Source organism: Mytilus edulis, unplaced genomic scaffold, assembly GCF_963676685.1.
Source record: "Mytilus edulis unplaced genomic scaffold, xbMytEdul2.2 SCAFFOLD_310, whole genome shotgun sequence".
Classification (NCBI taxonomy): domain Eukaryota; kingdom Metazoa; phylum Mollusca; class Bivalvia; order Mytilida; family Mytilidae; genus Mytilus; species Mytilus edulis.
Genome location: NW_027269125.1, coordinates 20,807 through 46,565, shown reverse-complemented (window position 1 = coordinate 46,565; position 25,759 = coordinate 20,807). Strand labels below are relative to the sequence as shown.

The 25,759-nt window shown below is 33.5% G+C and overlaps 1 protein-coding gene across 1 annotated transcript; it reads left to right on the top strand.

The window, feature by feature from the left end:
- Positions 1–7,154: 7,154 nt before the first annotated feature.
- Positions 7,155–8,426, top strand: LOC139509582 (uncharacterized). Its single transcript, XM_071296197.1, has one exon. It carries the CDS (start codon positions 7,155–7,157, stop codon positions 8,424–8,426), a length of 1,272 nt encoding a protein of 423 aa, XP_071152298.1.
- Positions 8,427–25,759: the final 17,333 nt, after the last annotated feature.

Here is a 25,759-nt window from a genome sequence, read left to right as displayed (position 1 = left end):
ACATTTTATTTGAAACTACATAGCTATATTTTATTCCAGGACATGCTACAGTCATTGGTTACGTGTCTGGAAAGTGTTTACACTTTAAATTAAAATCCACAGATTGCCGGAAGTGCAATCATTATATCGATGAAAAAGGTGATGCTAGTGAAAAAGAACATGACTGCCGACGAAATTATTTGGGAAGCTCGAAGTCAATGGAACCAGCATTAGCTGTTGAAATGGTAGGAACTGTTTATATCTTAGAAATTTTACTCATCGTCGTAACATCGTCGATATCGATATCATCGTCTTCGTCGCAGGGAATAGTGGGCTACATATAACTCTGAAATAAAGTTTAAAACAACGATCTCAATGTCAAAGTGAAGGTTAATTATGGGCAAGCCGTTTTACTATTTATTCGAATTTCAAGATATCTCCTATATTATATAAGATATCTCCTTTAATATATAAGATATCTCATATATTATATAAGATATCTTTAATGTTATATGAGATATCTTTAATGTTTTATAAAATATCTCATAAAGTTTATATAATATCTTTTATTCTTTATAAGATATCTTATAAAGTATATCTTTTATCCTTTATAAGATATCTTATAAAGTATATGAGATATCTTATAAACAATTTTTATATAAGATTTCTTATATAATTTATAAGATATGTTATATATATAATAAGATCTTGAGATGCCACAAAACCAGGTTCAAACCCACCATTTTTATCTTTAAAAATGTCCTGTACCAAGTCAGGAAAATGGCCATTGTTATATTATTGTTCGTTTCTGTGTGTGTAACATTTTAACGTTGTGTCGTTTGTTTTCTATTATATTTGAGTGTGAATTCAAATTACTATAAGACGTGTCACGGTACTTTTCTATCCCAAATTCATGTATTTGGTTTTGATGTTGTATTTGTTATTCTCATCGGATTTTGTATAAATGCTTAGTCCGTTTCTGTGTAGGTTACATTTTAATGTTGTGTCGTTGTTTTCCTCTTATATTTAATGCGTTTCCCTCAGTTTTAGTTTGTTACCCAAATTTTGTTTTTTGTCCATAGATTTAAGAGTTTTGAATACGCGGTATACTACTGTTGCCTTTATTTATATGGTTTATAAGATATCTCATATAGTTTATAAGATATCTTATATAGTTTAAAAGATATCTTATATAGTTTAAAAGATATCTTATATAGTTTATAAGATATCTTATGTAGTTTATAAGATATCTTATATAGTTTATGAGATATCTTATAAAGACAATTATATAAGATATCTTATAAACTATATGAGATATCTTATAAACTATATAATATATCTTATAAACTATATAATATATCTTATAAACTATATAAGATATATTATGAGATATCTTGAAGTAAGAATAAATAACAAAACGGCTTGCCATAGTTTATCCTTATTTGTTAGCGTTATTATCACTCCAGTCGAAATAAAATAAAGAAACACAATGAAAAACAACACACACGTTAATTTGTTAAGGCACTTTTTGTAATCATGAAAAAAGTATATGTTGTCCTCAAATGCTCAAGATGAAACAATACCAGATAGACACCCATTCCAAATACCTAACGTATACCTCTAAAAAATTGTTTGGCTATGAAAAATCAATTTTAAGGTTATTCTAGAAACTGATGTTCTGCTCTTTTGGTTTTGTTTTTAATTCAAATTTCACTTTTACAGGTTAAGGACATCGAGGAAATGGGATATATGGTCAATTCTTTGACTATGGCCGATGACACCACTACAATGGCAAGGCTGCGCCAGGAAGTCGACCATGATGTCATTAAACGCAGTGATTCCAACCATTTCCGTAAAAACTTTACAGGAGATCTACTACAATTGCACCAACAACACAAAAGAAGTATATCTACAACTGTAATAGATTATTTTGTAAAGGACATGCTGTACGCAATTAAACAAAATAAAGAGATGTTGAAAATTTAAAATCTACCATTGATGCAATTGTACCACACGCATTTGGAGACTACAGTCTGTGCTCCAGTTGGTGTGGTTAAATCAAAGATCCGATCGGATACAGGCATAAAAGTTTACCATATGACAAGGACTTAGAAGGAGTAGAATTGAAACGAGATATTCAAACTGTTTTTTCGAAATACAGTGAAAATACTAACAAATAGGCAAATCTAGGTAGTTCCCAAAGCAATGAATCACTGAACTATATCATTTTAACAAAAGCCCCAAAGTCCGAAACATTTCGGTGGAATTCAATCGCTGGGATTTCGAGTGGCTTCAGCTATATCTCAAAAGAATGAGGGCCGTAACTATGTTGTTGAGGTAAGCATTATATTCAGTATGAAATAACAAATAAAATGTTGATTATTATAGGATTAAAATTAAAAATAGGGAAAATATGTTTCCACACTCGTAACCTCTATACCTCGTAAGTTGTATGTTTGTGTCATTGAATAGATCTGGCTTATGAATGTATTTGTTTTACGCAAAAATATGTACTCCTTGAAACTTGCAATCTGATAAAAATTCTTACTATCATTCAAACGAATCGAAAAATAATCAACGTCAAGATCAACTACCGGAAGTCTGCTCGACCAATCATATCAACGTATTCCCTAATATGCAAATCGTATAAGAATTATTACTAAAGATTGTCTCTCAGTCTCGGTTAATAATGCAATACACTGATGTCAAGCCCAAAAATCGTTTCTGGAATTACGCCACTCTATTATGTTCTTATACTACAACAGGTCAACAAAAATCTCCTGGTAAATTTACGTCACAACACGGGAACTTATGGATAGAAAAAGAAAGAGAGAAAAGACAAAAGCTGCCACCCCAGCATTTAAGAGAAAACGGAGGGACAAAAAAGGAAGCAGAGTTATATCCGTAAGGTCGAAGGAAATCAGAGACGGCGACAGTTATAGGTCGGCTATTTCAAGCACAGAGCAAGAGAGTCCAGATATTGTAGAGATCCCTGCACCAACTGCCGAAAATGACGACATTACTTTACACTTTGGCAATACGTTGACGGTTTTCTTTGATTTGTAAACCACTGGACTTGGTAGGTTTTATTATAATGCCTATTATGAACAAAATGCACCAACACTCCGAACCTAGATCATAGATTTTCAGATTAATACACCAAAAAATGCTATCATAAATTTCAATCACCGTCGCAAGTTGTCTTTATTATGCAATAATGAAATTTAGTATAATTACCATTGAGACCAGTGCCTGTAAATTTGTGTGTAGACAGACCACGGGTGTACATAATTTCAAGTTACTTCGTACGTACAGTAATTTGAGAAACAAACCAATGCAACTGCCTTTATAAACTACAATTATGAGCAAATATGAAACAATGAAATATGTAACATATTTGATAGGTAAATAGCAAAAACAAATAATCAAAAGACAAGTTCAAATTATTGTAATAAATAACAGTTAAAAGTATATTTCCGAATGATTCTAATTACTAGTATGTGAAAATGTAGATAAAGGTGCATGCTATTTATCATTACAGGTATTTCTTGTGACATTAAACAGATCGCTGCTGTATGTGGGACGAAAAAAATTCAGTCAATACGTTATGCCGCTACAACCTATTACCCAAGGACCATCAAAGATAACATGTTTAACCAGGATAGGGAAGGTACTCTATCGGAATGGCATACCAGTACCATACCAAAACAAAGAAGAATGTTTAAAAGAGTTTATCTCTTGGTTGCCAGAAAATGTTATGTTGTTTGGACATAACATTAAATCTTTTGATACAAAAATTATTATTCAAGCTCTGACTGATGAAAACTTGATAAATGGTTTTAAAGCCAAGTGCAACGGGTTCGTTGATACTTTACATGTTTTTAGAGCTGCATATCCCGAAAGGAAGTCGGAGAAAAAAAAATTTAAGCAGGAAGAACTGATGAAGGATTTTCTCGACGAAAACTTCACTTACGATGCACATAGCGCATTGGCAGATGTCTTGGCTTTACAGGAACTATTCAGAAAGGCAGGATTTTCTCTTGTTCATGTACAACCTCATAGTTTTTCTGTTGATTTTGCTTATCAGACTTTGATAAATATTGACATTTCCAATAGTAACTATGAATCATTGAAATTGTTGCATATCTCATCGGGTATGACTAAATAAATGGCTAAATCCGGACTAAACATTCAGCATTTAAAACTGGCGTTTAGACGAGGGGGAGTAGACGGTGTATACAATGTCATGTCAGAAGAAAATGACGGGAAGGTTAGAGTAACAAAAAACAGAAAGATTTTAGTTGCTGCTGCACAATTTATTAAGGACGAAATAACAAATCAGGAGACTGCCGCATACATTAAGTACGTCCTATGCATTTTATAATTGGTTCACCCATCTGTTTGTCTTCAATAATTCATTTTAACACAAAAAAAGGAGGAACAGGAATTGGTTGAACTGTTGTGTAAGAAATAAACTTAATATGCTGATGTCCATATAAAAACTTTTTTTGAAATGTTATATTTTGTTTGAGTTAAGAAAAAAATGTACATTGTATTAGGTAAAAAGTTTTAAAATACTTTTTGTAAACGCAGATTCTCAAAATATGAGTATAACTCTGGTAAATTTTTATTTGCTGACATATTGCATATCTTAATTTGCATTTGTATTATGTGTATGGATGTGCATTAAAACAAGCATTCTATATTAGAATCTCGGGTTCTTATATACATCTGTGTGCTTTGTTTTACATTTTGTCAAGCCGGGGGCATTTTATATGGTTTTCAACATAGTTTTTCAAACATAGTTTCAACATAGCAAATTTACAGATCTAACATTGTTGGGTTGATGTTTAGACGAGTTGTATATATATATATATATATATATATATATATATATATATATATATATATATATATATATAGATTACTAAAAAATCCAACATTTCGGTATCTATATATATTTCTATACACAAGAACATTTATTATAGTGATCTTTATATATATATATATATATATATATATATATATATATATATATACAACTCGTCTAACGTGGAAAGGTAACACATGGCCAGCGAAAGCTCTTTTTTTGAGAGCCCAGGTGGTCGTGTGGTCTAGCGGGACGGCTGCAGTGCAGGCGATTTGGTGTCACGATATCACAGTAGCATGGGTTCGAATCCCGGCGAGGGAAGAACCAAAAATTTGCGAAAGCAAATTTACAGATCTAACATTGCTGGGTTGATGTTTAGACGAGTTGTATATACATTATGTACACAGCCATGTATCACCATCATTGATGGCGATCCGATGGATACATCTGTTGTAGGGTTGTCACTGACTCAGACGTACTTATGAATATAATTATTTTCTGTGACTGTATCTTACATTAATTTGTAGGATCCTTTACTATAGATAATTTAGCTGATCTGTAACAATAACATCTTCATGCCTTATATATCATGTACTGTAGTACGCCGCTAGATTAAAACTGACGTGGAAAGGTAACACATGGCCAGCGAAAGCTCTTTTTTTGAGAGCCCAGGTGGTCGTGTGGTCTAGCGGGACGGCTGCAGTGCAGGCGATTTGGTGTCACGATATCACAGTAGCATGGGTTCGAATCCCGGCGAGGGAAGAACCAAAAATTTGCGAAAGCAAATTTACAGATCTAACATTGTTGGGTTGATGTTTAGACGAGTTGTATATACATTATGTACACAGCCATGTATCACCATCATTGATGGCGATCCGATGGATACATCTGTTGTAGGGTTGTCACTGACTCAGACGTACTTATGAATATAATTATTTTCTGTGACTGTATCTTACATTTATTTGTAGGATCTTTTACTATAGATAATTTAGCTGATCTGTAACAATAACATCTTCATGCCTTATATATCATGTACTGTAGTACGCCGCTAGATTAAAACTGACGTGGAAAGGTAACACATGGCCAGCGAAAGCTCTTTTTTTGAGAGCCCAGGTGGTCGTGTGGTCTAGCGGGACGGCTGCAGTGCAGGCGATTTGGTGTCACGATATCACAGTAGCATGGGTTCGAATCCCGGCGAGGGAAGAACCAAAAATATGCGAAAGCAAATTTACAGATCTAACATTGTTGGGTTGATGTTTAGACGAGTTGTATATACATTATGTACACAGCCATGTATCACCATCATTGATGGCGATCCGATGGATACATCTGTTGTAGGGTTGTCACTAACTCAGACGTACTTATGAATATAATTATTTTCTGTGACTGTATCTTACATTAATTTGTAGGATCCTTTACTATAGATAATTTAGCTGATCTGTAACAATAACATCTTCATGCCTTATATATCATGTACTGTAGTACGCCGCTAGATTAAAACTGACGTGGAAAGGTAACACATGGCCAGCGAAAGCTCTTTTTTTGAGAGCCCAGGTGGTCGTGTGGTCTAGCGGGACGGCTGCAGTGCAGGCGATTTGGTGTCACGATATCACAGTAGCATGGGTTCGAATCCCGGCGAGGGAAGAACCAAAAATTTGCGAAAGCAAATTTACAGATCTAACATTGTTGGGTTGATGTTTAGACGAGTTGTATATACATTATGTACACAGCCATGTATATATATATATTCATTAAATAAAATAATAAAATAAGTAAGTTCCATTCTATCGATTTCATCCTTCCATTAAGACTCAGGATAACTGATGTAGTGTCGTTATAGGCGACGTCGTTAAGGGGGTTTATGACGTCCCGTCATTGTTCGTTATTAAAAGTTCTCTGGATTTAATTTTGATCGGAACGTTGTTATGAAATAACGTTCCCTCTCACAAAGAATATTAAACATGTTAAACGAAAATGAAATTTATTTGCTCCCGTTCCATACTCAAATGTTCCGGAATTAAAAGCTGATATCAACAAATTCTCTAGACGCCTCCGTTTAAAAGAAGAATTCGGAAATAAAAAGGACTATGATAAATCTCTCGTAAGAAACAAATCAACTTACACCCCAAGACCGGGGAAAGATGATTATTTAGATACTTACATTGAGACAATAACGAAATTTCCTGTCCGTACACGTAAATGTAAACAGAATTTAACCTGAAATGAACAGGATGCGTTAAAAAGCCTTAAAGATGACGACTCCATTATCATTAAAGAAGCAGATAAAGGAGGAGCCATCATCATTATGGATACCGACTTTTATAAAGAAAAAGTTTTGGAACAGCTTAATGATGAGGAATACTACAAACAAATAACAAATAACCCGGATAAAGCAACTAAAAAGAGATTAAAGAAACTGATAAAAGACTACAATCAATGTCTAACCGAGAAGGAAATAGCGTACTTGTGTGACTTTGATCCGAAAGAGAGTAATTTTTATGGACTTCCAAAAGTACATAAAAATGCACAAATACAAAATACTGTTCGAGATCAAAACAATATTTACGTTGAAACATTCGGTCCCGCCGATTTGAAATTAAGTCCAATTATAGCCGGACCGGAATCATTAACTCAAAGACTAAGTCATTTTATCGACCTTGTTATCAAACATCTATGTCCGTCAATTCCAAGTTATATCAAAGATGATATGGCATTTTTAAATCACATTCCTGCCATAGTTCTGGAAGAAACACTATTAACAAGCTTTGATGTTACAAGTCTATACACAAATATCCCCCATGATCTAGGTCTTACAGCCGTAAAATACAGGATCGAAGAAAAACGGGATGAAATTGACAGTAGATTTGAAACAAACTTCATACTAGAAGCTACCAAAATAGTTCTGGAAGAAAATACATTTTATTTCGACGGAAACAAATACAGACAAATTAAAGGTACAGCCATGGGAACTAAAGTTGTCCCCACATACGCAAATTTAGTGATGGGATACTTAGAGCAACAGATGTATCGACAAATATCTGTCCAATTCGATCAAAATTTCTGTGATTATGTCATTAAATTTTGGAAAAGATACTTAGATGACTGTATAATATTTTGGAGCAGATCAGAAAAGGATTTATATAAATTTAAAGACCTTATCAACTCCTTACACCCGTCGATTAAATTCACCATGGAAACCAGTGACACACAACTACCATTTTTGGATTTCCTCATCTTAAAATCAGGCAGACATATAAAAACGGATATTTATTATAAATCCACAGACGCCCATCAATACTTAAATTTTCATTCGTGTCATCCGTCCCATACAAAACGAAATATACCTTACTGTATGGCCAGACGGATTTGTGCTATAGTAACTGACCATAACATTCGAGGAGTACGTTTGAAGGAATTAAAAGGCCATTTGACACAACAGCTATACCCAGATGGTTTAATCGAAAGTGGAATTCGAAAATCTAAACTATTGACACTTCAAGAACTACGAACCCCGAAAGTGAAAGACACGGACGAAACCTTAAAGAAAATACCGTTTGTTAGTACACATGACCCGTAAACGTTTTAAATACAATTAAATCAAACCTTCCAATTCTACACGAAAGTGAAACTATAAAAAAAATTGATACCGGAAGAAAACTTAATCTTCAACCGAAGACAACCTAAAAACTTAAAGAATCACTTATCCAGAACTCGGTTCGAACCGACGGTTAATGACTTTAAAAATAAAGATGCGGTGTTTGTGGCCAAGATACGAAATATTTAGAAACGGGTAAAATGAAATCATTTAAAGATGGCAAAAAATTTCATGTGAACGCTAATATGACTTGTAAGACAACAAACCTTATTTACTGCGTCACATGTCCTGGTTCTCACGACAATTATATTGGACAGACCGGGAATAGCCTCTGTGAACGGGTGCGAGTTCACAAAGAACAAATAAAACACCCACAATACAGAAATTCGCCAATTAGTGCCCATCTTGACATTTGTAGTAAAAAGCATTTTCAAATAATGCCTATTTTTAAATGTAGACGGGATGAAGCATATAGAAAAGAGATGGAACGTTATTTCATAACAACGTTCGGATCAAAATTAAATCCAGAGAACTTTTAATAACGAACAATGACGGAACGTCATAAACCTTCTTAACGACGTCGCCTATAGCGACACTACATCAGTTATCCTGAAGAGTCCCAATGGAAGGATGAAATCGATAGAATGGAACTGTTAACTTTTTACTTATTTTATTATTTTATTTAATGAATATATATATCTGCACATGTGAAAATTATTTTTTACGCCTATATATTTATCTATAATACTAAAATTACGAGGTCCAATTTGTCAGCCGTCATCACGTAAAAACGACGAATCAAAGAATTCAACTTTATATATAACTAATATAGTACAAAGGTGTAGATTAAAAATTACACCACTCAAGGCCCTTTTGTTTTCCACGTAATTAATGTTGCCAATAATTAAGAAGTTCGTGTCGAGTCCGATACCGATAAAATTTGTCAAATTGTTACCTATTGTACTATTTTAATCAGTAAGACTTTCTAAGAAAACAATACGAATACTAAAAATCTGTGACTAAAATAAGGCGTATAGGTACAGCTTTCAATTTGTTAGCGGGCATAGCGTAAAACAGCGAATCAAAGAATTCAACTTTATTTATAACTAATAAAGGACAATGCTGTTGATTAAAAAATACTCCATTCCAGGACCTTTTGCTTTCTAAATAATTAATATTACCAATAATTGATAAGTTCCAGTTCGACGGGTTCAAACAGAAAGATTTGATTGCAGAGAAAACTTTGTATCTTATAATCGGCATGACTTTATCAGATAAATTCAGTCACGGACCCGCGATATCACGGGTGTGTTCTAGTATATATATATAAGTACGCCTGAGTCAGTGACAACTCTACAACTGATGTATCCATTGGATCGCCATCAATGATGGTGATACATGGCTGTGTACATTATGTATATACAACTCGTCTAAACATCAACCCAACAATGTTAGATCTGTAAATTTGCTTTCGCAAATTTTTTGTTCTTTCTTCGCCGGGATTCGAACCCATGCTACTGTGATATCGTGACACCAAATCGCCTGCACTGCAACCGTCAGCGTCCCGCTAGACCACACGACCACCTGGGCTCTACAAATAATAAAGCTGTCAGTGGCCGTGTGTTACCTTTCCTCGTCAGTTTTAATCTAGCGTCGTACTACAGTACATGATATATAAGGCATGGAGATGTTATTTTTACAGTTCAGCTAAATATAAACGAGTCTAAATTGAAAACTACGTTCAAACCTATAATTGCGTTGGATAAAAACCGCAATTTGTATACGTGTGCATGTAAAACAAATTTCGTAGTAGAAGGGTCTAAATACAACACAAACAACATTTTCCAAAAGACCAAAAAAGTGAAGAAGTATATTTAAACAAAACGCATTTAACAAACAGGTCGAACAACTGATGTTCTTTAACCCTGCTGACTGCCATTGGCGATTGCCAAATAAAATTGATCACAAGATGTAACAAAATGGATCTTAATATAAATTTAATACTAAACAGAAAACAATTAACTTGTGGCCACGATGTTATGCCACAAACATAAGGTGTTAATATTTTTTTGTACACCAGATCCGGATTTCGACAATAACTGTCTCTTCAGTGATGTTAGGGATCGAAACGGTATTTGGAAGGCCATATAAAATGTACCCTCATTTTTAGATAGACTCTTGAATTTTAAGAGTCAATATAGGATGAACGGATCATATAAACCGGAAGGAAAATATGATACAAGCCCAAACGAAAAAATATAAACGAGTCTAAATTGAAAACTACGTTCAAACCTATGATTGCGTTGGATAAAAACCGCAATTTTTATACGTGTGCATGTAAAACAAATTTCGATGTAGAAGGGTCTAAATACAGCACAAACAACATATATATATGCATTTATTATGTTTTTTCCTCTCCAAAGAACAGTGACCACGTGAAACTTTTTAACATCATAATAGCTGATTTTTTATCCTTTCAACACTATTTTTAGTCTGCTCAGTACCCCATGCACCACATCACTGCTGTGCCGGCGTTTATTTTTTCTTTGCATCGCTACGGAAGCCGGCAGTTGCACCAAAAAATAAAGGGGTATCCCCTTTTCTGTGTTTTTTCTTTCTTTGATATGCCCTAGTCTACCATACTTATGCATGTTATATAGTGGGTCTCATTGGGGTCTAAGCGTGACACGGGAGTTTTTGTAAGCGTGACACATGAAATACAAATTATTGTGTCGTAAAAACGGGAAATGTAGTCTAGCGGGACACTGGGTATCATACCTTACTTTACAATGATTTAACGGTTCAGCTAGCAAACAAGCTAACTAAATATGCTACTTTCAGCTACAAAAAAAAATGTATGTACTCATTGAAATCAGCTGTAATTCATTACTACATATCGCGTTTACTGTAAGACTTTTCAAGAATAAAAAAAAGGTTTCCTCGCTTTGACCTTTATTTATTAGTTGCCATTTGAATGATCACTTCATATATTTAATTTACTTTTCAGAAAATAAAGGATTTTCTTGTTTTATGAACTGTCCTGAATATGTGAGAAATGTAACCTAAAGAAAACTAGCCCTTTTATTTTTATATTGTGCAAGCAAAAAACAAACGAGTTTATCTAGATTGCGTCTACACAAAATTGAATCCCTTTCTTACCTTGAAGCGTACGGTTAATATTGCAACAGAGAAAAATAATCTATTTACAGAGAGATAATATATGCAACTTCAATATATTATATGTGTGTGTGTGTTGGTGTGTGTGTGTGTTGGTGTGTGTGTGTGTGTGTGTGTGATATTTCAAAAACATAAATGATATAAAAAAATTGTTAGCAATCATGTCATATCATAGTATATTGTAATATTTCATTATACATCAATAAATTATGTATGTAAGGAATATGTTGTCATTTTTGTTTTCCGATATTGAGTTTATAATTAATTTATGAATTATAAGTTTCAATTATTACACGTCTCCTCGGCGGAGTAGTCCACAGCTTCCACAATAGAGTACATTACCTTTTGATGTTGATGTTACTATGTCCTAAAACTATGACAATGTCGTTATATAAATAACATTGTTTCGACACCCATTGTACGCCAATCTTAATCAGAAAGGACAATTGATTGGATAAAATGGATGGATTGCCGCGCCTATTTCAAACTGAAGTCCTATAAACTGACTGGTATTCGAATTTGTTAAAAGAAATAATTGGTATCTCATATTGATTCAATACCGTAATGCCGAAAACCACAATCATTTGTTTCCCCGTATTTCGAACAGCTAGAAATATATTCCCGAGTTTCAATTTGAGTAACTCGAATAATTTAAGCCCTTTTCAAGTCCGATCTTCTCCCACGCGAGGAATGTAGCATTCGTAAATCAGCTTAATAATACGACTGAATTATTCGGGTTACAATTTGTGTAAATCCCGAATACACATAAAAGTAAAGGTCCAGCCCGTCTTTCGGAAAAGGACTGTTGTAGATTTCAGATTGATTTTCAGAAATAAAAATTATACAAAAATGTTTCACGCTAATATTCGTCTTCAGACGTGTAAAAGTTATACAACGGTTACTAGCTGGTCTGGATTGTGATAAAAAAAAAAAGCGAATGAAATGCATAAAATATATAATGTCGTGGCTCAGGGATGTGTTGAATTATAGAGATGCTTATGCGGCACAAAGATAAGATTAATTTACCCAAATGTACTAAGAATAACCACACAACTTAAATTTACTTAAATATTGATTTGTTATCCTATGCCAGACAGATGGCTGATATTCTGAGAAGAGACCTTGATGAAATTAAGTTTTATGGGAACAAACATTTTGAAAACACGTCGCAGTGTTTAGATTTTAACAAAAATAAGGCACCAAGGTCGAAAATAGGTCTAGTTCTTAATGAAGAAAATTTTAACCGTTTTCTAGCTTGGCGATCTCCGCACGCACCCGAATATAATAGACAAATACAATACATCAGTACACAAAACGTAACATAAAGAACTAAAGACCGAGCAACACGAACTCCAACAAAACGGTATATATTTCATACAAGTACAGAACTATATGAAGCGTCGTAACTGTTGCAGCGAGGTCACCGGGAGTGAAGTTTACACTGGCTTCACTGCCTTCCCGCTGTCTAACCTGGTTCGATATTTGAGATACAAACTTGACATACAACAGTTACAAGTTAAAGTTGATGATTTATTTACTTTGAGGCTTAGATTCTTTAAAATAGTATATAATGGATAATTCCTCACAAGTGGTAGACGTTCTATGCTATTCAAATCTTACCAAGTGTGTTCATAAGCTAAATTGTCAGTTCAGTAAACGTCAGTATCCAGGCTGCTAGGCAACCATCGTTAGCAGTATTAATACTATAGCCCGACAAAAGTGTCATTTTTAGCCATGGCGTTGTCAGTCTAATTTCGATTTATGAGTTTGACTGTCCCACTGGTATCTGTCGTCCTCTTTTAAAGTGCTCAACCCCGCCACCGAATTCAAACTATCATAAACGGGAAGTATTGGACGAGTGAAAAGCGGATGCCAAAATATATGGATGAAAAAAAAACGTCAGAAATGTGCTAAACTTCAGCTACGGGTGAAGCAATTCCTCTGCATGAATCAAGTGGCATTGTTAAAGACCTTTACAATAGACATAAAATAAACAAGAGCTTTATACTCACTTATCGGATAAGCAATTAATATTTACTTAGACGAAAAAGTGGATATTTGATATTTACTATTAAAAACATAAATCAAATTAAAATGAGTAAAGAACAGTTTAAAAAGTCTTTTTATACAAAAATTCCTATAGCATGGACATGTCAGATGAAACTGTTAACAAGATGCAAGACCAAAAAAATGTAAATATCAAAAGTCACACTAATCGTGAGCTCGGAAAGGCAAATACTGCCGAAGGGACATTTAAAATTTTACATCAAAAATACACTGACAATGCACAACGTAACAACAACTACCGAAAGACATCAATACATACACAAGTTTGAATATTAAGCAGTCGATTCGCCATATGAAAACATTGATTTCCAACTATATTATTTTCAAAGTTTTCTCTAATGCACTCTTTACGGAAATTTTAATGGAACAAATTGTTTACGGAAAAAAAGATGTACTGCATCCCTTGTCCTTTTGAATAAAAACTGATTAAATTATCAAAATGAAGCAAAACCATATACTCAAAATTATGACAATTTTAAAACTCAATTAACCTTGAATTCAATTATTTGAATGCAATATAATTGCATTTTTCGCAGTTCATGATGTAATATTGCAAAGACTTTAACACACTTAAAATCATTAAACGAAATCATCTTTAGGATATAAATGTGATCCAATGCTGTTAAAATATCAGATTTGATTACTATGAATATTCTTTCGTCTGTCGTTTTTACAAAAACAACCAGATAAATCAATTGATGTTGGAATTTATTTAAATATCAAACAACCGGGAAGTGGAAAAGCTGCATTAACTACTTAAAGTCAAACTTTCATATGACTTTTGTCATTTTGTTTTGGAATTTGAAGATTGAAGAATCAAACATATTAAACAAACTTACCAACAAGCAAATTAGATTTTTTCAACATTATATTGAGTAATATTGATGACAAGAATAATATAAGTGAAATATTGTCATGTAAGAGAAGCATCAATTTGCAAGTATCCTTCGGATAGAACGCAGCTTTTTTCAACCCCATAGAAATGTTGGTAGGAATCAAACAACTTAATAAATTGTAAGCGTATAACTAGTGCACAGGAATACTTTCATAATATAATTCTAATAAGACTGCAATGAACAGCCACATTAAAACTAGTGTTGTCAAGTTAACAAGGTACTACAGTCTGAAGGGCCGAATATTAAATTTCAAAAACGTTGTATCGTGACGCCTGCAAAAGTTAAATATAGCGCACACACAAGTGTCAGCTGTAAAGATTTGAACAAAAGTAGAACATAATGGCAGATGTGTTAAAGATCGTTAACCACCAAAATAGTTATCAAAGGTACCAGGATTATAATTTAGTACGCCAGACGCGCGTTTCGTCTGCATAAGACTCATCAGTGACGCTCATATCAAAATATTTATAAATCCAAAAACCACCAAAAGCCAAATAAATGTGCAAGACAATATATTAGTTATCAAAGGTACCAGGATTATAATTTAGTACGCCAGACGCGCGTTTCGTCTACATAAGACTCATCAGTGACGCTCATATCAAAATATTTATAAAGCCAAACAATTATACAGTCCTTTGAAACTGGCCAAACACAGAAAGTGTTTCGACACAAAAAATTTCCATGTTCGCGTCGGTATTTCGTTCCGTTCTTCCAATAGCCAAAATGTGCCACCAGTAATTCAAGCAACTTATAAATGTACAGTTACTATACAGGCCCAGTTTGAATCAATGTTTGACCATGAAAACCTATCACAATCTGATGAGGAAATGTTGGAACTTGACATTGATACTCTTGGAAGTTTTGATTCCCAACCATGATGATGAGGATCTGAATAAGATATGTACAAATCTAGAAGTATAAGAATCAGTGCAAGTGGAGGAAACAGTTAATAGAAGATTTGAACATGTTCCTAGTCAACAAAAAATAGAAACAATTGCCATGAAACTTTATCAGTAATAAACATCAATTTTATCCATTACAAACGGAAAATTTCACACATTTTCGTATAATTATGAATATAAAGAAATTCACTAATTCTCCATCTTTGATCTTTGTATGAGGCTTATATATAATCGATTATATTAAAATGAAGTTTGTTTTCAAGTGAGCGATTCGGATTCTCAGGAGCCTCTTGTTTGTTATATGTACAATTAATTGTGTATCCTTGAGGTCGCGATCAGTGTTTTGTATCACTACTTGGTTTACGGTATACAAATATATGGATCTTGTAGTTACTTCGTTACTAATGTTATGTCGGCAACCAATAAAATTGTAGGAGTCATTTTAATGAAAAACATGACTGGTTTAAAGTTCACTGGGGTAAAGCTGATGACTGTAACTGCATTCACGGTCATCCCAAGATTTTGGATAAAAAACTAGGTCAGTTTCTGTATTATCTGTTAAAGTGTTTCTATATCATTTTCCTTATAAAGCATACATCGACACGATGTACATTTATAAAAGATTTACACGGAAATCACTAATTACTACCTACAAATATGCATGAAACGGGAAACTCGATTTGAAAAAATCTATAAGATAACCGTAAATCATCATCAAAATATTTTTAGGATGACCGTGGTTGGTAAATAGATGACCGTAATTTGTAAAGGGTTGACTGTAATTTATAAAGAATGACCGTCAATTCTAAGAAATGTCCGTATTTGTATTCATAGATTTTTGTTGAGCTTGTCTCAATAGGGGCTCGGTTAGTGGATATAAACATGTTTTATTAAATTTCTTTTTAACTATTTGCCGTATTTTGGGTTCATGACAATGATAGTTAATTGCATATTTTTCGTAAACAATGAAATATTTATAAAAACGACGTTGAAATTTTAATACAAATTGACAGCGATACGACGAAACAAGGATGTCTCCCTAGTAAACTGATGCCTCATCTACACTATCATTGTCTATATTGAATGGACCGTGAAAATGATATTTTTTTATTTTACTTGTAAGGTATCATTTTATTGCTTTTGTGTTGCATGTTTTCCCCACTTGTTCATGTGCATGTCTTGTTGCAAATTCATTTAAAAAAATAAGCACTCTACTGCAAAAAAAGATACATATGGTGAACTATGTATTTGTCTATTCTATGGTCGGGTTGTCTCATTGACTCATTCCTCATTTCCATTCTCAATTTTATTTGAAGCACGTCTTATTTTCTTCTACCTAGGGGATAATACTCTCATAAACACGTTTATACCAACACGATTAATCCTTTGATACAAAAAAGTAGTTATATAAATACGGATATTTCTTATAATATTGACGGTCATCCTTTAAAAGTTACGGTCATCATTTACAAATTACGGTCACCCTTGTTATGAATCGCTGATTTTGTTACGGTCATCTGAGCCATTTTTTCAAGTCGAAATTCCTGTTTCATGCACATTTCTCGGTAGTAATTAGTGATTTCCGTGTGAATCTATAATACTAAAATTACGAGGTCCAATTTGTCAGCCGTCATCACGTAAAAACGACGAATCAAAGAATTCAACTTTATATACAACTAATATAGAACAAAGATGTAGATTAAAAATTACTCCACTCCAGGCCCTTTTGTTTTCCACGTAATTAATATCGCCAATAATTAGGATGTTCCGGGTCGAGTCCGATACCGATACCAATAGTATAATCACCTGTTACCTATTACCTTATCTGTACGTTCCGCATCTGACAGGCGCACCCCCAAACGGTGTATTCAGGATTAACATGCTATATAAACGGGTCATAATCACAGGGTTGACACTACTAAATTGTCAAATTGTTACCTATTGTAGTATTTTAATCCGTAAGACTTTCTAAGATAACAATACGAATACTAAAAATCTGGACTAAAAATAAGTTTCAATTTGTTAGCGGGCATGACGTAAAACAGCGAATCAAAGAATTCAACTTTATTTATAACTAATATAGGACAATGCTGTTGATTAAAAAATACTCCATTCCAGGACCTTTTGTTTTCCAAATATTTAATATTACCAATAATTGATAAGTTCCAGTTCGACGGGTTCAAACAGAAAGATTTGAAAGCAGAGAAAATTGTGTATCTTATAATCGGCATGACTTTATCAGATGACAGTACTAATACTAAGATAAGGCTTGCGCATAGTTATATACTTTAATTCAGTCACGGACCCGCGATATCACGGGTGTGTTCTAGTCTTTTATAAATTTACATCGTATCAATGTGTTTTGTGAAGAAACTGATATAGAAACACTTTAACAGACAATACAGATACTGACCTAATTTTTCATCCGACATCTTGGGATGACGTAAATGCAGTTACGGTCATCAGCTTAACCCCAGTGAAAGATGTTCATTAATGTATCAACGAGAAAACTCTTGCATTTTATATTGTCTTTCTTTTCGTGAAGTAAAAAATCTCTTTGTTTAATGTCATAATTAGTCTAGTAACCGAATCAAATGTCAGGAAACGTGATGTTTCAGCAGTCAAAGACCTGTTACCAAAGTACTTCACTTGTTTGATATGCAGTTATTAAAATAATGCATGAAAGTTTCCTGCTGAGTGAGCAGATTCTATTCAGTTAATAGTTTCAACTTAATAACATAACTGTTTTATTGAGGGAAAAAGGGAATAACGTCATAATTGTTAGAACTTTTAATGGTTATATATTAAACATTTAAAAGGTTAAATAGTAGCCATCAGTTCATAAACGAAATACGTTGAACATGACAGGAGAAATGTAATTGAACAGTTTTCTCTCAAAATAATGGTATGTAATGCAATTTGACCAATATGGCAGTTGTAACTAGTGGCGTGTGGTCAACTTATTCACCTTGATCACTGAGTAAATCTCAAGTTATTGGTAGGATCAGGGTGTTTTGTTTTGAAATATTATTGACATTTCCTGGAACTGGGTAAATTGCTAATTGCATAGGCCATGTCAAAATTTAGTCGAAGATGATTTACAATATTGCTTTCTTGTATTTTCCAAAAATCAAGCAAAATCTACCCGCTAAAAATGTATATGCAACTAACATTAAATAGAATTGAAGTCTAGAGCTGGCATTTCCATTAACTGCTAGTAGTCTTGTTATTTATGTATTATTGTCATTTTGTAAACTTTCTTTGGTTACATCTTCTGACATCAGACTCGGACTTCTCTTGAACTGAATTTTAATGTGCGTATTGTTATGTGTTTACTTTTCGGCTAGAGGTATAGGGGGAAGGTTGAGATCTCATAAACATGATTAACCCCGCCGCATTTTTTGCGCCTGTCCCAAGTCAGGAGCCTCTGGCCTTTATTAGTCTTGTTTTTTTTTTTATTTCAGTTTCTTGTGTACAATTTGGAATTTAGCATGGCGTTCATTATCACTGAACTAGTATATATATTTGTTTAGGGGCGAGCTGAAGGACGCCTCCGGGTGTGGGAATTTCTCGCTGCATTGAAAACCTGTTGGTGATTTTCTGCTGTTGTCTGTTCTATGGTCGGGTTGTTGTCAGAGTGTCTTTTTGACTCATTCTCCATTTCCATTCTCAATTTTATAACAAGGCGCGGACTATTTTCTCAAACCCTTAGCTTCTAAATGACGACCTATGTAAGTTCTGCTTTCAATTATAGACTGTTTGATTTCCTCCACTGTAGAGATTGTATTGTGTAGACAATTTTCATTGGAAATATTGTTTCATTTTTCGTTAGTATGAATATAGTTACCAAATCAATAGTCATCACCTTACTTACCTTTTTCTTTAAATTATATTATGATTGGTAACGTTGAGCACTGAAATGGGTGTTCCCAAAGTTAAAGATCATACATCGTCTACGTTGAAAAAACGTTATTTAAAAGCAGACACTTCCGCATGATAAAGAATAATTATTAAGATTTTTCCTACTGGTTACATTATCTGAAATGCTAGAAAGGAAACATCCCACGATTTTTATGTTTTATTAGGAAATCTACGGAAGTATCGTGGATGTTAATTAATCAAAGTTAGCTAGTAAACTGACTACAAGGTCCGGTTTAGTCGTAGGAAAATGCCTATTATGTCTTTTGTACTATATAAAACTCGTATTTGTTTTATATAGGTTATTATATTTTCAGTCGTCTGAAAAAGAAGGCTTAAAACGAATGAAATTGGGTTTGTTGTTCATTCACCTCATTATTTTATTTGAAGGTCTAAATGACTAATATTTAAATTAAAATATTCCAATTTCCTTGAACATTGTTTAAAATACATGGTGTATATATTATAAATGTCTATACCACCAGATCATGGTCTGTGGATGACTAACAATTTGTCTTGCAGATGCAAGTATATAGATAATCTAAAATATATAATAGAAGTCATAGATTTTATTTATTTTTACTAAATTCGATAATTGAAGCATTTAGTTTATCATGCCTCATATCATACATTTGATTAAATACTTTGCGTCAATGCAAATGATCCGTATCTTTCGCTAACATCACATTTATTTTCATATAATGGATGGATTTTGAAAATTAGTGAAAGAGTTAGTGTAGACCACTACTGATAAAGATATCTCCATCCCTTTTCCTTATTAGTAACGTTTAGAATGAAGCCTTTTTCCTGGTAGGTCGCAATATGCAGCATATATTTCTTAGAATTATAAAAACTGCCAAACAAATTAAAGGATAAAAAATGATACACTTATCTCCGACCAAGCTTAGCGAAAGGTCGTGCGACATAATCAGTCAAACCAACTTTATAAGATTAACACTTTAAGGAACGATCGTTTTCATTGGTCAATTCAAACCTTCCACCTCACACCTGCGAAAATATAACACACGTACTATAACGTTGAATGGACTGATCAATATTCACGTATCTGGTCAAAGTCGTTTAAAGCTTTCATCGTCGTATTTGCGTACATGATTGTGTTCTTGATTATGCAATCACAATTCTAGCTTTTATAAATGTGCATCTGAAATTCATTGGTTTTATAATTTTCTGCAATTGATAGTAACATTTTAAACTTTAAATCTTAAAAGTTTTCACATCGAAATATTTTATTTAAATTTGTCCTCTGGATCGAGGGACGACATCAAAAGTTCAATGAAAAATTAAAAAAACAACACAATCCACATATTTTTTCATTGACTCCCCCCTCCTCCGTTTTTTACGGATGTGTTCGTGAATAATGAACAAATCTTAACTGCGGGATAATACCTTGTATACTATAAATACAAATATAAAAGAAGATGTGGTATGATTGCCAATGAGACAACTCTCCACAAGAGACCAAAATAACACAGAAATTAACAACTATAGATCACCGTACGGCTTTCAAAAATGGGCAAAGCCCATACCGCAAAGTCAGCCATAAAAGTCCCCGAAATGACAATGTAAAACAATTCAAACGAGAATTGTTTCTTATAAACTCCGACATTTCTCACATGTATTAATTTATTATTTTGTTCAACACATGGAAAAGAACTGAATAATCTTCGCCGATGTAACATTTCGATTTATTACAACAACATGCCTTCACTGAATTCATTCAGGTGCACACATGATACGATTAAAGTTATTTTGTTTCTATTTTTGGGGACAATTTCCTCCGTTTATGGTACGCTTAGCTACTGTGTATATGTTTTTTAGCATGAAAATAATAAAAAGAGGAATGTCAGAGCAACCCATCATTAACTATTGTAATGGATCAGTATTATGAGATACTTATTATAAGTGACTACGACATTGTTAGGAAATATAACCCATCGTCAGTATGAAAGAAATTAAAAGTGGTTCATATATTCATCCGTATAAAAGCGGCACATGCATTTTATTTTATCCTTATATTTCTCATTATGCGGTACACGATAATTGAGTTGCTGCATGCATAAAGCCTCTGTCACACCTTACCGGACAGCTCGAACGGACGCCAAACGGATAACTTTTTTTCAATCCGTTCATGTCCGTTAGACGTCCGTTCTTATCCATTAGACGTCCGTCCATATCCGTTGCATGTCCGTTAAGGGCATACGATACAGTTACAGAGAAGGTAATGACGTTGCTAACGTAAAATGTTATTTTCGCGACGTCAAACTATGACATATCGGGAAAAGATGCATTTTTCGCCTATTTTTTATCATTCAAACTGATTTAATTTGAAAACGAGTGCATGGACCCCTATTTTGTAAAACGACATTTTGTTTCATTTTGCAGGGAGATTATGTGGACCAAATTTTATAAAACTGTAAATAGATGATTTTTTTTAATTTTGATAAATATACAGCAAAAAAATGCGATTTTTTCTTAATTCATGACCATTTGATAAATATGAGTTATTTCTGAAAGAAAAAGGCATAATTTTTTAGGATACTTATAAAATACAAAAAATACAAATTATCTACAAAAAAACAATTTGTGTTTATCTTTTAAAACAAAAAAGTTATGGCTTTCTTTCGAAAGGGAAAATACGGCCACAAATCCGAATTTTGAGCAAATATACAAAATTTCGACCTCATTTAACTCGAAAAGTAGCACATGAAGGTATATTTTTTTATTACATATTTGATTGAAGCAGGCAAAAACTAGCCTATATGGAAATTTTCATCAAACTGTAAATACAGGATCAAAACTGTATCGTAGGCCCTTAAGCGTACGTTTTATCCGTCGACGTCCGTTCTGTCCGGTGGAAAATTTTGAGCATGTTCATGTTCATGTGCCACATGTGGAGCAGGATCTGCTTACGCTTCCGGAGCACCTGAGATCAACCCTAGTTTTTGGTGGGGTTCGTGTTGTTTATTCTTTAGTTTTCTATGTTGTGTCATGTGTACTATTGTTTTTCTGTTTGTCTTTTTCATTTTTAGCCATGGCGTTGTCAGTTTGTTTTAGATTTATGAGTTTGACTGTCCCTTTGGTATCTTTCGTCCCTCTTTCATAGTTTTCAACGGACGTCTAACGGATAAAATGTCCGTTGAACGTCCGTTTTGTACGGTACTCGTCCGTTTCATTTCCGTTTTGTATCCGTTACGTGTCCGTTATACATCCGTCGGAGGTCTGGAAGATAAATTCACCAACGAACTTCTACCAGACGTTTAACGGATAAAACGGATGAGAAACGAACTTCTACCGAACGTATAACGGATAAAACGGATCTGACACGGATAAATGCCAATTAAAAATTTTGCGTCAGAAATGCCAATTATTGGTATGTCAGATTTCTTTAGGTTAATAAAATTGAGAAAGGAAATGGTGAATATGTCAAAGCGACAACCACCCGACCATAGAGCAAACAACAGCCGAAGGCAACCAATGGGTCTTCAATGTAGCGAGAATTCCCGCACCCGTAGGTGTCCTTCAGCTGGCCCCTAAAATATGCATAATAGTACAGTGATAATGGACGTCATACTAAACTCCGAATTATACACAAGAAACTAAAATTTTAAAATCATACAAGACTAACAAAGGCCAGAGGCTCCTGACTTGGGACAGGCGCAAAATTGCGGCGGGGTTAAACATGTTTATGAGATCTCAACCCTCCCCCTATACCTCTAGCCAATGTAGAAAAGTAAAAGAATAACAATACGCACATTAAAATTCAGTTCAAGAGAAGTCCGAGTCTGATGTCAAAAGATGTAACAAAAGAAAATAAATAAAATGACAATAATACATAAATAACAACAGACTACTAGCAGTTAACTGACATGCCAGCTCCAGACCTCAATTAAACTGATTGAAAGATTATGTCTTCATCATATGAAAATCAGGTACAATCCCTCCCGTTAGGGGTTTAGTATCATACTATCATAAAATATATGAGAAGAACATAACCCGTGTCATGCCAACAACTGTTTTTTTAGAAATAAATGTGTTTAGTTCCGATGCAAAGACCCTATCAGTGAATCAATGTTAAATCCAAAATATGCAATCTTTAATGACCTGACAACAGTATCGTAACTATATCCCCTTTTAATAAGTCTATTTAAAGGTTTTGTTAGTTTCTGAGGAGAATACTGACATTTTTGTGCTTTATAAAGAATATTTCCATAAAATTTTGGATGTGAAATACCTGAACGTATAAGATTTCTGCATGTTGAGTTATATTTACGAATTATTTCCTTATACCGGTGATAAAATTTAGTAAATGTTTTGACCAGTTTGTGATATCGAAAACCCTGGTGTAATAATTTTTCAGTAATACATAAATTTCTCTCGCTAAAATCTAATACATTGTTACATACACGAGCGAATCGTACAAGTTGAGATATATAAACACCATAAGATGGTGACAAGGGAACGTCACCATCTAAAAATGGATAATTAACAATAGGAAATGAAAAATCATCTCTTTTATCATAAATTTTTGTATTAAGCTTCCCGTTTATGATATAGATATCAAGATCGAGGAAAGGGCAGTGGTCATTGTTATCATTAGCTTTATTTAAAGTAAGTTCTACAGGATAAATTTCTGTAGTATACATACTGAAGTCGTCATTATTTAGAGCCAATATATCATCCAAATATCTAAAAGTATTGTTAAATTTTTGTATCAAATGTTGTTTTGATGGGTCTTTGCTAATTTTAGTCATAAATTGTAACTCATAACAATACAAAAACAGGTCCGCAATAATTCTTATTATTCATAATCGATCTTAGAGTATAGGCATGTCTTCACAATCAATTATTCAGGTCAAACACTGCCCTTTGGCGGAATTTTGAAGAACAAACCAAAACCAGTTACACAGAAACATTTTGAATATTTAAGCGATTTACATGTTTTATTATTGTCGCCTTTGATTTTCCCGTATATCTTGTTCATCCGTTTTATCCGGTTCGCCTCCGTTAGGTGTCCGTTTTATGCGGTACTCGTCCGTTGGATGTACGTTCGAAATCCGTTCTGTCCGGTACGTGTCCGTTTCTCGTACGTTGCATATCCGGTGTGTGTCCGTTTTATTCGGTCGGTACATCAACGGACTCCAAACGGATAACAATTTTTAATACTCACTTTCTGTTATCTTGTCCTATATACATTAATTTAAGACATGAACTATTAGATTCTATTTCAGTTCTTCCTGTCCAAGTAAACACAAAAACTTTGCTTTTTGGATCAACGGTACTCTCAGATGAGCAAAATAGTATTTTATTCAGTTTGGTGCAAAAATATATTATTAAAAGTAAACGTTTTAACCCTTGATGTGAATGCCTCATCGCTCAATAGGAACCCAAGCATTTCACACTGTATAAATTACAATTATTCACGTTTATTTATTATTATTTTTATTTTATTTTTCTCATGAATTTTTTTTTCTTCCTTTTTCACCTTTTTCATATTCATATATTTATTACAGAGCATGCCAGTATTTATATTTATGTATTGTTCAATAAGTGTATTATGTCTGTAAAGGGAGAAAGATTTGTAAAAGCAAATTGCTTGTTTCTGAATCCTTAATATTATTTCATTGTATAATATGTTTAATGTTGATTTATCTGAATAAATATTGTTTAAACTAACAATTTTGTCAACGGACAACTTTTATTTTCATCCGTTGGGTGTCCGTTCGTGCTATCCGGTAAGGTGTGACCGAGGCTTAAAGAACTTAGAATATTATTTAATACAAAATTTCAGTATAATAGTTCGACCCCACTATTTAAAGTTAACAAAAGATTTATTTAATTCTTTTGACCAAAGGTTTGTAAACTTAACAAATCCTTGTTTTTACGTTCGTAGTAACATATTACATTCCATTGTCGGTCACCTGTGTCATTTCACGTGCACACTGACTATATTTTTTTTGTATTTGAATCTCTCGGCCAATGAAATGAGACGTTACAAGTTGTTTGTTTATGATACGTCATAATGTTATCAATGAACTATCAAATGCTAAACTTCACTGCATTTCACTGTAACTACTATGGAAAAATAGAACAATTCTATAAACGGCAAAAACACAAAAACAAAGGCTTATATACTGTACATACAAAACCTTTTTATTAATAAATTAACTGATAACAAAACTTTGAATTTATGAAATACTACGGCTTTTCTACCTCAGTAATAGATTACCTTGGCTGTATTTGGCAAAACTTTTAGGAATTTTTGGTCTTCAATGCTCTTCAATTTCGTACTTTATTTGGCCTTTTAAATATTTTTATATTCGAGCGTCACTGATGA